Source organism: Pinus tabuliformis, chromosome 5_2, assembly GCF_031772625.1.
Source record: "Pinus tabuliformis cultivar Carrire ecotype Pingquan chromosome 5_2, CPIR1, whole genome shotgun sequence".
NCBI lineage: Eukaryota > Viridiplantae > Streptophyta > Pinopsida > Pinales > Pinaceae > Pinus > Pinus tabuliformis.
Window position 1 is genome coordinate 261,800,704 of NC_142306.1, and position 15,690 is coordinate 261,816,393.

Sequence of the window (15,690 nt, forward strand, 5' to 3'; positions counted from 1 at the left end):
AATAAAATTATATTAAAATTTGTTTGCATATTAATTGTATAACATTTGGGTTCCATTTTTCAGTTGGATCAACTACTATTGATTGTTTTCTCCATCATCATCTAAGTTGCGGCCAATTTTACAATTGAAGTGGATTAGTCACCAACATGAATTTCAATTGGTATTTAAGAATAATAAAGAAATAATTAATGCATTGGTTGATTATCTTCTTTAAATTGTAATTATTTCACTTCTTATAAATTGAGTATGGAGGGTTATGAAACCATTAGTTAGTTCAACACAATGAAAAAGACACTAATTTTTTTTATTAATATATCAATTACTTTATATAGATCACTTGATTGTTGTCAATCACCATTAAAATGATAGTTTTCTTTACAAGCTTCAACAACTTTGTATATTCAAAGTGAAAATAGATACAACTTTAGTTGGAATGAACATTACAACATGAAAACATGTCATTTTGAAATAACTAAAACTCTTTTAATCTTGCAAAATTATGTTGATCTCCCTTGACTTGAGCTATATATTGATACACACATGAGTCATATACATTTTCTGCCGTCATCAAGACACTAAAAAATTAGTAGGATTTGTACACATCCTTACCATTCTATATTAATCATGGGACTCTATCTCCATAGGTTACTTATAAAAGATGTTTATAATGTTTATATTCTTGAATAACAATCCAAGCTATATAGAAAATATTATTATTATTATGACAGGTTTACATTTAAATTTTGAATAATAATTTAAATCACATATTTATTTAATATCAATATTTTTTATTTTAAATAATAAGAACATTTATCTTAATTTAATTGACAAATTAACAATAGGACAACAATCACTGATTACTATACCCATACCAGCTAATATTTTACATCAATATTACCTACACAATAATACACCAAGATATTTTCTAAGTATTGCAAATATAAATCTCTCTTATTATGCTGTTTTCAGTCCTTGCAATAACAGCTGTGAAACATTATTGACGGCATCAATATATGAGTAGTATTCTCATTTTCCTTAATGGAACAGAATACCATGTTAAATATCTTGGCATATCCTTATTTTGGTTGGAATTTAAATGAGCCGATGGATCTGATAGCCAGCCTTTCTGTCCCTTTCGATCATGTTGCCGGTTCGCACCTATACTAAGATGTATGAGCACTCATTCCACGCAAGCGTTGCCTTTTAGGGTTTTTTTTTAATATCCATGGATTCTGTACCAGTGTTGTGTATCGTTGAATGCAAATGCGCTCCATCTCTGCTTTGTGAAGTAGAAATCAATCAGATTACGTTACTATTTTCAAGTACAGTGGGCGATGTGACGTGAGGTTGTTGTGCACCGATTACAGTTAAACAAGATGGAAAACATATTTTCCACATCAGCAACGCTGTTGCAATTAGCTCTGCACGTAGTTTTCATCCGGCGGCGTGCGCCTTTTATGGAAAGTGCGGAGCCCCACTGCGAGTCGCAAAGAATCCCTTCCTCTGCTTATCTCATTTCACCTATCTACCTCTGGACACCACAATCATTTTTTTCCTTTATAGTCACTGGCAAAAGAATCCGTTTCTACATGTATCTGATTTTTTTCACGTACCTACCTCTGGAAACCATACAATTACAGCTGCTCCGCAGCACCATTCCACCCTCAAGGAATCTGTAATTAGATTATTATTCGAATTGCCGTACGTACCGACTAGCTTTAAAGTCAAATTTATTCCCCTGAAAGCATCAGAGATTTAAAGATTTTTTTTTCCTTTCTTCGTGGATTTTAGATTGAGGATAAACATAAGAGGTTTTGGCATTTTTTTGGTTTAAAAATAGAATAGGATGTACGATCTCTGAAAGTAGCGCAAGAATGATAAGAATTTACCTTGTACTTAATTTTATCATTCCCATGTTTCCATTTATACGATGTTATCATATATTTTTTAATATTTAATTATGTAGTTTTTGTGGGCGGATGTAAAAAGTCCCGTAAAAGCCAATATTTTTGTGGGAAACATTACTTTTCATTAATCAAATTTTGGTTGATGTGATATTTTTTTTATAGGTAAGAAAATTTATTATAATTTAGTTGTTAAATTAGCAATAAGATAGTTATTTTTAGCTGCTGATTCATTTTTGTTATTTAAGGAAAACTATATTATGTGGAATAACTTGTTGGTGATAAGTAAAAAGGCAGGCTTTCACTCCTCTTAGATGTCTCTAGGTCTTAGCTATACATGAGATAATTTTTAAGATTGATTTACTTTATAATGGTTAGTATTATGAAACATAAAAATTAATGTCAAAATACTTTGAAGTGTTACTTGAGACAAAGAGACATTTGTTTTCTAGAAAAACTTGATTCACCTTATAAGTAATTGGTACCATGAAACATAAAAATTAATGTAAGAAATACTTTGAAGTGTTATTTTACACAAAGAGACACATTCAATGGATGAATAAAAAATCTTTTAAATATGTAAAGGTGCTCTTCTTAAAAAATAAAAATGAGAAGTACTAATAGACACTTTTACACATTATTTAAAACATTTTAGAAATCATTGATTAAAATGAGAAATACTAATGGAAATCTAAAAAAAAATAAAAATCGTTATAATAATTGCTTATTCATATGAATTTTATAAAATAGAAATAAGGATTAGATTATAAAAGATAAAGAATTGGAAAAAATTATTACAAAATAAATTACTAGTAATTAAAAGCTATTTAATAAAAAAATAAGATTCTATCAATATGAAATTTAACGTTTGCATCACATACAACAATTTTGAGAAACATTTATATTTCCAAAACATTTAATTTATATATATAAAATAAAATAATGTAATAATACCTTTTCATAAATATAATTAATTCGAAGTTATTAAATATTCTAGTAAAAATATATATATATAAAGAATATTTAAGAACATAACTAAAATAAGTATGGCAAATTAATAGAATTTAAGATATAAACAACAAAAAAATATAAAGCTATATTTTTATACTTCTTATATAAATCTAAAAAGTTGTGTATAAGTTAATAAAGAATATAAAAATAGCTATATTATTTTATTAGTATTATTTATATTAAGTTTTACTAATTATTTTATATATTTATTTTAATAATAAAATAAGAATTTGTAACTTTTAATAATAACATCATTTTTTAAAATCTATTGAAGTTATTAATCATTTTCAAATTCTATAAAAAGTTGTGTATAAGTTCATAAAGAATATATATATATATATATAGATATATAAATAATTTTATTAGTATTATTTATATTAAGTTTTACTAATTATTTTATATATTTATTTTAATAATAAAATAAAAATTTGTAACTTTTAATAATAACATAATTTTTTTTAAATTTATTAAAGTCATTAATATTTTCAAATTCTAAACTTTGTTTTTGGAAAAATTAACACACAAATCTATTCTTTAACCCACCTTTCATATAATATTATGAAGACTAATTTCATTAATTTTTTATTTTTTATTAACCTGGAAAAAAAAATTAACATACAAACCCACTCTTTGTATAATATTATGAAGGCTAATTTCCTTAATTTCCAATTTGATTTCCTACCCAAATATCACCCTTGATACTGATTAATAGTATACATTTTTGGAGATATATTTGATAAAATAAAACCAAATACTATAATTTATAATATTTTTTCTTGGCTCTCAGCCGGTACAGGAAGAGTAGCTACACTGAAACTTACCCCGCTGTCACTAATCGATTTTTCAAGTCTCTCAGCAGCTACAGGGAAAGCACTTGCAGTAAAATGTACATAGAAATAGGTTGCGTGAAACTGGAGAGCTCGCTTGATGGACGCAATGATAAGTAACAAATGAATTCTGAGGTTGAGGTTGGTGTAGTGGTTGCCAGTGAAGAAACAAAGGTCACCATTCCACGTCACTTAGACATGCCATGACCTCGTGTGGGCCATGATGGAACCGAAAGCGGTACCTCGTGAATTCCTTTGTCCGTATAAATACCTCTGAATCCCTTGGCTTATTGCACCATTCCTTCTCTGTCTCGTTACTACTCCATTTGGGTTCTGTTAGAATCTTCACAGGAGAAAAATGAGGAGCTACCTGCTTTTAGTAGTTGGCATTCTAGGTGCCTGCTCCTCTTCTCCACTCTTTTTAAGTTTTAAGCAAACTTCCATAGCTAGATTTTAGGTTTCTGGTTTGATTTAAGCTGAATTGATGGCTGAAAATGGGAGCGCTTCTTGCTGTTTTATGTAACAGGAAACGCTGCATCCTTGCTATTGTATGGAGCACCAATGTAAGATTTGTCACTTTTATTACGAATATCTGCCCTACAATTTCCGCAAAGAAGTGTATGCTGAATTATATCCTCTGGTCTCAATGAGTTTATGCAGGGTCACATTTAGGAGAGTGATAAGAAACAAATCCACAGAGAGTTTCTCAGGGTTCCCATATGCGGTAGCTCTGCTAAATTCTTTGCTGTACTCCTGGTATGGCTCGCCTCTCATAAGTAATGGTCTAGACAACATCTTGGTGTTGACCATCAATGGGGTCGGAATCGTGCTGGAGTTTATATTCGTTTGCATCTTTCTGAAATACGCCATATCCACAGCCAAGGCAGGTTTCAATACTCCTAGTCTGTTATTATTTGTTCCTTAATAATAATATGCACCCGATGTTTAGACTTTCTGCTATGGACTTTAAAAGTGGTTGTATAAATCAGACTACCAGACTAAGATAAACCAGCTTTTATATGCTTTTGTTTGGTTAACAATTCTTTTATATGTCAGGATATCTATTTTTGTAACGGATTTTCCAATGGCTTTTTGTTATTTTGGATAGATCTACTGGATCTACATACATGAATGAATACATACTGGATATGTATTTAGAGAATATGGTTTTATTTCTTGATAATAAAATTATCATTTTTTTCATGAGCTGGATCCCTGATTAGTAATTAGTTCTCTTTTATTTGAACTCAGAGCTATTTTGGTGAATGAATTGATAAAGAAAATACAAGTTTCAAAATATTTTCTGAACCTATAATCTACATAAAAATCCGCCATCATGGTAATGAATAATTGATTCTTTGTTGTGCAGAGAAGAATGGTGATAACAATGGTGGGTGTGACGTTGGTGTTTGCCTGCATCTCAACCGTTTCTCTGGTTGCTCTTGGGGCTCAGAAGGATAAGAAAAAGCTGGTGGGGATTTCGGGGATGGTTGTCACTGTGGTCATGTATGCTTCTCCACTTTCCGATGCTGTAAGTATCTAACTCCATCCCATGCCATTTTGTCACTTATCTTCATCCAATGCGTCTTGACATTACTCGCACTGTGAAATGTACAAAAGTGGTCGGTGATACAGACGAAAAGTGTGGAGTATATGCCCATCCATTTCTCCGTGTTTGCACTGATCAACAGCTGTTTATGGATGATTTACTTCCTTCTCGACAACGACCTCATCCTAGCGGTAACATCATATGCACCACCCTTCTCTGTACATATATGTCTTTTTGTTTATTGTTCTGATAGTTAGGAAAGAGGTTCGGTCTCCTCACATTTCGATTCTCAGATATTTCCAAAATCTACCATCTAAATAAAGGTATATTATTCAGAAATAAAAATATATTATTTAAAAATAAAAATACACATTATTCAGAAGATATATGGTTTAAAATATCTGTACTATAGATTCGTTTTTAGAATTTGAGTTTTATACTATGTTGTGGTCAATGCAGTGTCCAAATATAATTGGCGTACCACTGGGCATAGGTCAAATAGTGTTGTATTGTATATACCGGAAGCAACCAAGTAATGAAGAAAAGAAAGTGGGTCCATTTGATCCAGAGATTGGGTTGAAAGAGAAGGCAGTTGCAGAGGAAACAGATTCAACAGATGCAGAGGAAACGGGTGAACAGAGCCTGGAAATGGTGCAGATCCAGAAGACGAAACATACCTTCGATTCGGTTGGGGAGAATTGACAAATGTGTGCAATGAGAGGTCAGGTTGGAAGCAGTGAGAAAATATAAAATTAATGGGATACGTTCCGCGAGTTTGAACTGTGTATGCAACTTTTGTTATAAGTTTTTACGAGGGTTATTACCGTCATCAACTATACTTACATCAATAGCCGTGGCTATATCCGAAGGAGAGGATGCGCGAGGCTGTACAATTTTAATTCAGAATTTTTTAATTATAAATATTAGTATTTTTTTAATGTGATTCATTGTATCGATTTCGTTTTTGGTATTAACTACATATAATAACCCTATTTGTTTCTTAATATAGTTACATTTTATATAAATATAAATATTCATAAGTATTTCATTTCCATTATCACATAAAATTATTAAAAATTCAAAATAAATTCAAAATACTTAATTCGTTTATAAACATTCATCCACCATTTAATTGATGTGGTACCATAAAACTATTCAATTTCCAATTTTATGATCACCATATAACCTACTCTTTTTCAATGGCTTTGAGTGCTGTTTACCTTATTAAGAGGAATCGTGTGTTGTAAATCATCATTTCTTCCTCTGTCCACCTTATGACATGGTTGACACTTTAAAGTCCGATTTGCCAATGTTTACCAAATTGGATTAAGTTTTACACCTTACATCATTATCTGTAAAACTGTTCAAAAGAATGATACTTTTTCGGATTTCAACATTGCCATGACTCATTTGCCGACTTTGTTGACTTTTAAATTGAATAGCATTGAAATGTTTGAATACTATATAAATTAATATTGAAAACATGCTAATTCTATAAAAGTTACGAAATAGTTAAGATTTTGGTATAAGTGGAAATGAACGGAAATTTTAGATATTTCTATCACGATAAAAGCTGAAAGTCAAATAATGATACAAGTGCATAAGAAAATGATGTAGGAATGCTGACTAAAATTATTCGTTTTTTCATCATTATATTATTTTAAAATTTATTATTTTAATAATTATATATTAAATTATTAAAAAAGTGTTAAATAATTTAATTTGATTAATTAATATTCTTTTTAATATAATCATAATAATTGTTTATTTTAATGATATTATTTTAATAATGAAGAATAAGCTAAGATTTGTAAGATTTTTTTGTTCTCCAATACACTTTAAGTATGATTATTCATAAATTAAATGATTATTAATATTAATTTATTGTACTATATTTTATTATAAGTATGATTATTAATATTAATTTATTATATTTTTGTATATAATAAAGATAATTCGGATAAAGTGTTTTCATACAAATATTTTAGAATCGATATTCATCACAAATTTAATTAGATTCATAGCATTGAAAAAATGATAAATAGAGGATGGAAAACTTATTATAGGTTTGAGAAAATTTGCAAATTGTTACTTCAAATTTGCAAAATTTGGGCATATAGTATCTTCAAAGACTTTTGAGAAAAGGTAAAGCACATGAAAAATTATTTTATGGCCTATAATCTCAAAATTAAAGGAAATATGCATTATCCTATCCTCATATAAACAAGTTGTTATCCCATTGAGAGCACAATCACGAACAAATTAAAGAACATGGAATGAAAATTTGTTATTATAATGTCATCAAAATCCATCTAAAACTACCTTCAATTCAATGGGGTTTGGCATAAGGATGCTCAATTTTAACTAAACCATGAAGAAATAAAGAAAAAAATTGTTCTATAAAATACATTCAATATTAAACATATTATTATATCACAATTTAAGGAGAAAATGTGGATGTTAACCATTATAATTATCATCATTACTACAAGTCTCTAAGTTTTGCTATGGAAAGTTTTGAAGGAAAATTCTAATTCATAAAACTAAACAAAATCATTTGATTCCCTTGAAGAATTATAATATTCACCTTAAAAACCTTTATGAACCACTAATGCCATGGACACCATTTTCAATACCCTTATAGAAGATGATATATTTTATTTGACGGCTTTGAGTTTGGGGTTAAGAAGCTCACTAATGGGAAATCTAAGGAATGAAGGCTGCCAAGATGAAAATTTTAAAATGGGAGAATCTATGAAGCAAGACTTCATTTAGCCTTGGACATAAAGCTGAATTCTACCTATATTTAAGAGTGAGGATAAACACATTCCATCTGATTATATGACCATTATGATTAGCCACATTTTAGCCAAGTTGGACGGGCTTATTTTCAGAAAGAAGATTAACCTATGGCATAAAATCCATGGTAAAGAAATAAAGACCAAGTTGGCTTTATAAGATATCATTGAACTGTAGACCATCTTGTTATCTTAGGATAATTGTAGAAGAATGCAACCATAATAAAATTAATCTCTTCTATTATTTTGTTGACTTTATAAAAACTTTTGACACTGATTCTAGAATAAAGTTGAGGAAGAGGTTAGAGGAGATAATGGTTTCTCTCAAGTTGAGGGTTGTTGTCTCAAGGTTGCATGAGAATGTTATTGCCAAGATTAGAACCACTAAGTCTTTATGAGAAGAAATTGAATGCAATGTTGGAGTCAAGTAAGGGTGTCGCTTATCCCCTATCCATTTTGGCATATGCATTGATCAGATACAAGAGCATTTGGTAGATGAAGGTTGTGTTGGATCCACACTCACTGGTATGGTCATAACACTTCTCCTTTATGCTGAAGATATTGTTCTTTCGGCAAGGACCCATTATCCTCCAATCAAATCTAATTTTTATCCTCCAATAAGGATATGATTGTTAATACTAACAAAACTAAAGTCATGATAATTAAATCTAAAACAAGCAGCTACTATACTAAAAAGCAGCTACTATACCTTGTTTTATGACAAATCCTCCTTGGAGGAAGTTCCTTCGTTTAAATATTTAGGAACTAACATCCATTAGCTCACTTGGAATTATCATAGTGACGAAATTACAACTAAAGGTTGGAAATATTACTATGGGCTTGAAAACAATTGTAAGTAAGAAAATTTAGGTATGCCATTAAAAAAAAAAAAAAAAAAAACTCCTCTTTTAGACTCTCATCACTCCTTTTATTTTATATAGATGTGAGGTTTAATGTTGTAGGATATCTAGAGACTTACGGAGGAATATTGAACAAATCCAAAAAAAATTATAACTTGCAACCTCTAGATTAAGAAAATACTCCCTACCCCGTCATTATGATTGAAGCAAGCCTTCCCACCATTAAAAACATGACTATGACTAGGTATCTTAGGTAGAATAAGTTATACAACATGGATGCCAAGAGGTTTCCTACAAATTCTTCTAGCTCTAACCAAAATTCCCCACCTTTAGCTCAAGTGAGGGTGGCATAAGGATGCCCAGTCATGGTCAGGCCATTGGGGAATAAAGGAGGAGATCATCTTGTAGAATCTGGATAATATTAAAAATATTATTACTTCAAAATTTGAGTAGAAATTGTGAGGTAGTAAAGAGTTAGATGGAAAAAAGAAATTGCAATAATATAAGGAGGTGATTAACCCTAATCTAAGAAACAAAAATTATCTTTCTATCTTGACTAGTGTTAAAAATAAAATGAACATCGCCAAGGTAAGAACTAATTCCCATGAGCTTCATAGTGGAAGTGAACATTGGGAAATTCCCAAAATTCCATGAGATCGAAGGATTTTTCACTCGTGAAATCCTAAGAGGGTTGAAGATGAAAAACACTTTCTCTTAGATTTTCCATCATGTACTCACATTCAATCTAATTTTAAAATTATTTTTCACACTACCAAACTTTTTGTCCTTTTAAATTAGCAAAACTATGATGATCTTGGAATGCTTATCTCACTTCCTTTTGACCATAGAAATAAAATGTTAAAGAATTTTGATTAATCTCTTGATTCCTTAAGGTAGTAGATCATATATGTCCTAGTGAATTTTTTTTGTCTAGAGGAATTGACAAATGGGTTAGGCTCGTACTCGCATGACATGGCGTTGATTCTGACCATTCCCACTATAACCTCTAAATGAACCCATTTACACCCCTACCCATGAACTAGATGGTACAATAGGGGGAGTTAAACCTCGACCCTCAAACTTTACAAAGACTTCATACCATGATGATCACCAATTGAATTGCCCCCTAAGGGATAGTGGATATTAATAATCATAATCATATATTTACCTTAAAATAATTATATAAATAAAGTTAATGTATGAAAAAAACATTATATATAATTAATTAGGTAAAATCATTGTAAAACAAAATAATATACAAGTTAACCTTTATTGAATAAAAATATTACAAAAGTATTTCAGTTGTGATTGCCTTGATAATGAAGTGTTATGTTCCTTAAACTTTTAGATTCAAAACCAAGGAAAAAAAAAGAACATAATTAAATTAAAACAAAAAAATATAGATTAAAATATAAAACAAAGATTATATTTATAAAGAATTATTATATTTGTATGTATCCATGATAAAAAAAGAACTTTGGGCCACATAATAAATTGTTATTTTAAATTATAAACATGAATACCTATCATTTATATGGAAGGGATTTTTTTTTTAAAGGTGAATTTGTTAAATAAGAGATAACAATTTTTTTTAATAGATATTTTTGAAAAATAAAGTTCAATAACCATGCTTTTAATATTAATTAGCTTTTTCTTATGATTTTTAATATTAATTTTGTTTAATGAGGCTCACGTTTCCAACTTACTAATGAAGTTCATCTTTACAACAAAAAATTATTCGTCTCAAAACTTACTACACAATCAAATTTTCAATATTAATTATTTATGTGCATATAAACAAAATATAATTTTTTAAAATAAACTTTTTAAATAATATTAAATAATAATCTTAAAAATAAAAAAATTACTCTACTTAAAAATATAAAAAAATATTTAAATATAGTATAAATATTAATAAATAAAGTTTAAAATTCATCTTGGCCAAAACGTCACATGGCACAATTTCAAATTATAAGAATGGGAGGCTATTTTATATATATATATATAAACCACTATTATATTTATGTTTAGGAAAATATTATTTTAAAATGTTAAAACAATTTTTTGTGTGATAATTTAAAAAAATGGAAATTTAATATTTATATATTTAAAAATAATAATAATAATAATAAATTTAACTGAAATGCATGCATTATATTAGTGGTTATTTATAGTGTATACAATTATGTAAGTTTGTTTATAGATTTTGTTTGGATTAAACATATTCAAAAATAGAAGAATTTGTCTAAATTGAAACTAGTATAGTGCAGGAAGACCATTTACCTAAGATTGAGAAACTAGATGGTCCCCTTGAGTATCTTGTAGCAAAATTTTAACATCAAAAATATAGTTAATATGTAAACAAAAAAAATGAAACTAAGGAAATGTTTCTTGGTTCTTAAGGGTGCTCCTGTACATGCTAGATGTTAGTCTTTCCCATTCAGCTGGATGTTAGTCTTTCCATTCAACTTGCGTTCCTCCAAAGAAAGTGGTTGAATCTTATGTTGAATAACATTTGTATCAAAATTCTTTAAATCATCATATGACTAAGAAAATACATATTTATAGGTTTTAAATAGATTGAAGTACCATTGTTTATATTGATGGGAGATCCCTGTTGATAACTTGATCATCTGTGGTTTGTTCTCTGAGCTGATGTTACAATCCTTCACCTATTCATTGACTCCCTGTTCACCATGTTTTGAGGCCACATCATTGGATTTGAATAATCTCTCCAAAGGAACTAAGCCACGGGGAATGACGTTCGGCTTTAGTTGCAGAACTATATGCCCTGCGATAGTTTCCTCCCAAGTAGTTGGTTGTTCCTCTATCAGTTCTTATTCTTCTTGGTCAATCACAAAATTCGAGAATTCTCCAATGATTTCCATAAAACACTTGATTTTCTCATCATCTTCGAACACCTGTCAGTGTTTCACATTGTCAGGCATTGAGTGTTTGTGTCTAACTTCAACTTCATATCTGAGAGGTGGATTTTACGGTGGCTTAAAGTTACCAGCCACTATAGCCAAGGAATTGGCCATTCGATTTCCTTCCCTGGGTAAGAATCAGACATTAAAAGCTAGGAAGAAGTTGTCCATTAAATCCCAAATGTCATTTCTATAAGACCTTAGCCTGGGATGCTTATTTTGACATTGGTTCTTGATTTTCTTTACCACTAGTTCTGAGTCTCCAAACACAGTCATGCATTCAATGTTCAAATTCCTCGTTGCTTGCAGGCCTAGTAGTAATGCCTCATATTCTACCACATTATTGGTTGCCTCAAATTCAAATTTGAGTGAGAGGCGAATCAAGCTACCCTCTGGAGATATCAACAACACTCCCATCCATTTCCTTCCTTAGTTTTTGCACCATCAAAATACAACTTCCAGACTTTGCTACAATCTATGAGCTGATGATCTAATTTCGTTGTTGATTGTACTGGTGTTTCTTCAAAATTAAAATATTCTTCTTCTAATAGTAAGCAGGAGAGATCCCTATCTTTCTCGTACAGAGGAGAATTATTTGGGCAATCCGCTTTCATAACTGTTTTAACAAACCTTGATTCCCTATACAATTGCCTTTCTTCTCCACCAAAGATAGGGATGGTAGCATAGGTAAGATCCAGCTTGATGGAACCTCCAATATTTGATCCCCAAGATCTAGAAAAAAGCATACTGAACCTTGCAGGGATATCAACTACTACAATGTCCATCACTACACTTTTTACTAGGATTCACGCCAAATTCACCACTAATTCCTTTATTATTCCCAAGCACTTTACCCTCTTAGATTCAAAAGAGTATATATATTTGTATGGTCTGGTTATCTGCAGACCCAATTTCTCCATTACTGATAGTGGCATCAAATTATGAGAAGTGTCTGAGTCCAACATGTAGTTATGGAGTAGGAGATCATGTACTACTAGAGTATTGTGAAAAGGTGTTGTTGAGGGATCTTGTTCTTAGGCACGGGGTACAAAGATGACCATTGGCCTTTGTCCTTGGAGATTTAAACTATCAGGTGGGTGGACTAAAGCACACGGAAACATGAATTGGGAAACTTGTACCTTATAGGTGGGTTGTTTCAAGAGCTCAGATAACGGGACCAAGATTTTGACTTTCTCAAGTTATTTTTGAATATTAAAGATAGTAAGACCCTTTTTTGTAGTGCTAACCTCTATCAACGCTTTTTATTTTTCACAATTGGGCCTAGAATGGGGAGATGATTTCTCTTCTTTGAGGACTTTGGGGTTATGGTAGTTTGGATTTGAGGACTCCTTATTTTTTTTAATAATTGGATCTAAAGGCTCCTTCCCCTTGTTAGCTGGCTTAGGAGGCTCTTAGGAGGAAGTGCCTTCATTTTGGTCTTGTCCCCTCAATCTCTTTCTATATGACTGAAGATCATATTTCTTATGTTGTTAAGCTTGCATGAAATCATCAAACTTCTTGCAGTAATCACTAATCTCACTATCGTTTAGTGTTGCATCAAGATTATCCTCCTCTTCTTCATTCATTTTGACTTCTTGTTCTTCGTCAGAGAAAGAGGAATACAAGTTCCCCTGAACTTTGTTGGCAAATTGTATCTGCTCCTCTGGATCATCTTCTATATATAATGGAGGATGGATGTGGTATTGTTTTTATTTCCTCTCCGTTTGAAATATTTGTATGGTGGGCCTTCTGTATTGGGGATTGAAACCCTGATTGGCAGCCATGAATTTCAGTCGTTGAAGGTTTTCATTTTCCAGCTCCACTTTTGTTAGTTTATTTGATAAGTTATTTATCAACTTATCCATCTCCTCTCTCTTTTGTTCTTGGGATTCTCTTCTATGACTTGAGGAAGCTTCCTCCTCTTTCCCCTATTTATTCTCTCGAGGGTAAGTTATGCTTCTTGAATTCCCTCTTGATGTAAAATGTTCTTCTACCTCGAGAGCATCAGTTTGAATCTGGTCTAACGTACGGGACTTCCTCTCTCTGCGTGTGAAGCTGAAATATAATTCAAAGGCCCCAGCAAAAAATACTCAGGCAATGACCTGTGGAAGTTTAATCTCAGGAGGTAGACTATTGTACAATTTATTAAACCCTTTTATAAAATCCAAGATATCCTCATCAAGTTTCTTCTTCATAACATTGAACTCAGTAAGAATGTATCCATGATCTCTCCTATCCCCATTTCTACATAAAAGAAATTTCCATCTCTTCATAAGAGGAAATGGAAGCATTCGTCAAGGATTTGAACCATTTCCTGGCTTCCCCATCCAGATATTAGACGAAGAACCTCAACACTACATCCAGGTGCTCAACATTAAACTTTTCTGCAAAGACACAAAAATATTTTATGTGTCTCTACGTTGATGTGTCATCTTCTCCATTGAAACTAGGCAGGAGTTTGAGATAGTCCTACAACATAGAATTCAAAGGTTGAGGCATGTCTAAGGGAGCATATTTGTTTAACATGAAACCTATGACAACCATCTAGAGCAGAGGTGGTGGTGCTTGACTTATTAGGGGTCTCTAATCTATGACCAATTGCGAGACAACTCACTGACCACGGAATGCGAAACTATTCACAATGTGGGTAGGGATTCTCTGGAGGATATCCTTTACCTCCTTGTTAAACACTCATGGACAACAAAGACAATATGAAAGATAAATCATGCAATACATTTTTATTAACAAGAGATTTACATTTATAGTACATTATGTGACTCTTGGGTTTCAGATCCCAAGGTCTCTTGGACTGCTTTTGTCCATTCGTCTTCCACACTAACCATTTAGGATTAGGTTTCCAACATTCCCCCCCTTAATCCGAAGGGTTATGTATGAGTCCAAGAAGAGAGCTGTAATACAAAATGTGCAAAAAATGCATGGCAGCAGTAGGCTGAATGTGCTCTATGAAATGTTGGTATAAAGGGCGGTGGTTTAAGGATGACCACCAACACTGGAACGCTTAGTGCAGTTCCCAGAACTCTTCCAAAACTGGCAAGAAACTGAAGTTTTCTGCTAGAGGAAGTGATCCTATTGTTTTAAAGAGGGAAACCTTCAACCATAAAAGGGAGGTCTCACCCCGCATAAAAGGTAAAACTTCAACCTGAAAAGGGAAGTCTCAACTTGTGATGGTTTAAGGATGACCAACAACTCTGGAATGCTTAATGCAATTCCTGGAACTCTTCCAAAACTGGCAAGAAGCTGGAGTCTTCTGCTAGAGGAAGTGTTCTCAATTGTGTTCCTGGAATTCTTCCAAAACTGGTAAGAAGTTGAAGTCTTCTGCTAGAGGAAGTGTCCCATATTGCCAACTGAAGGCATGTTCACGGGCATCTTTGTCTCTGGCTACAACTCTGAAACTGGTGTGGCAGGTTGTGGCTCAGGCTCGCTTGATGTGACTTTGAAGCTTGTAGATGACCATCATTCCCCCCCCTGTCAGATACAAGGTGAGATGATGGAGGAAACTCAACTGCAAGGTTGTTCAATATTCTGGAACAAGTTCTGACATGTGTTTGGAATATCTTCTTGGCTGTTGATGCCCATTGCCAAGAAGCGATCCATCCAAGATGAATCTTTGTTCTTGCAGGATGTTTGTTTCTGAAGCATCTGTGTGAAGAATGACTGGTTTTATGACAATGCTTACATGGTTGAAGATCAAAACAGTGATCTTTCAAATGGCCAACTCGGTCACAGTGTTGGCATTTCACAATCTGTTGTTGTTGTTGCTGTGGAAGAGGAGCAGAATCTGGAATAGCTGGAG

The 15,690-nt window shown here is 31.8% G+C and overlaps 2 protein-coding genes across 2 annotated transcripts; both read left to right on the plus strand.

The window, feature by feature from the left end:
• Positions 1-4,061: 4,061 nt before the first annotated feature.
• Positions 4,062-4,682, plus strand: LOC149158507 (bidirectional sugar transporter SWEET3-like). The gene is made up of 3 exons (XM_089437754.1): positions 4,062-4,137; positions 4,269-4,305; positions 4,403-4,682. The coding sequence occupies exons 1-3, from the start codon at positions 4,101-4,103 to the stop codon at positions 4,665-4,667; spliced, it is 339 nt and encodes a 112-aa protein (XP_089293880.1). The 5' UTR covers positions 4,062-4,100; the 3' UTR covers positions 4,668-4,682.
• A 413-nt stretch (positions 4,683-5,095) lies between these two features.
• LOC149158508 (bidirectional sugar transporter SWEET3b-like) lies at positions 5,096-6,234 on the plus strand. The gene is made up of 3 exons (XM_089437755.1): positions 5,096-5,273; positions 5,363-5,482; positions 5,751-6,234. The coding sequence occupies exons 1-3, from the start codon at positions 5,118-5,120 to the stop codon at positions 5,991-5,993; spliced, it is 519 nt and encodes a 172-aa protein (XP_089293881.1). The 5' UTR covers positions 5,096-5,117; the 3' UTR covers positions 5,994-6,234.
• The last annotated feature ends 9,456 nt before the right edge of the window (positions 6,235-15,690 follow it).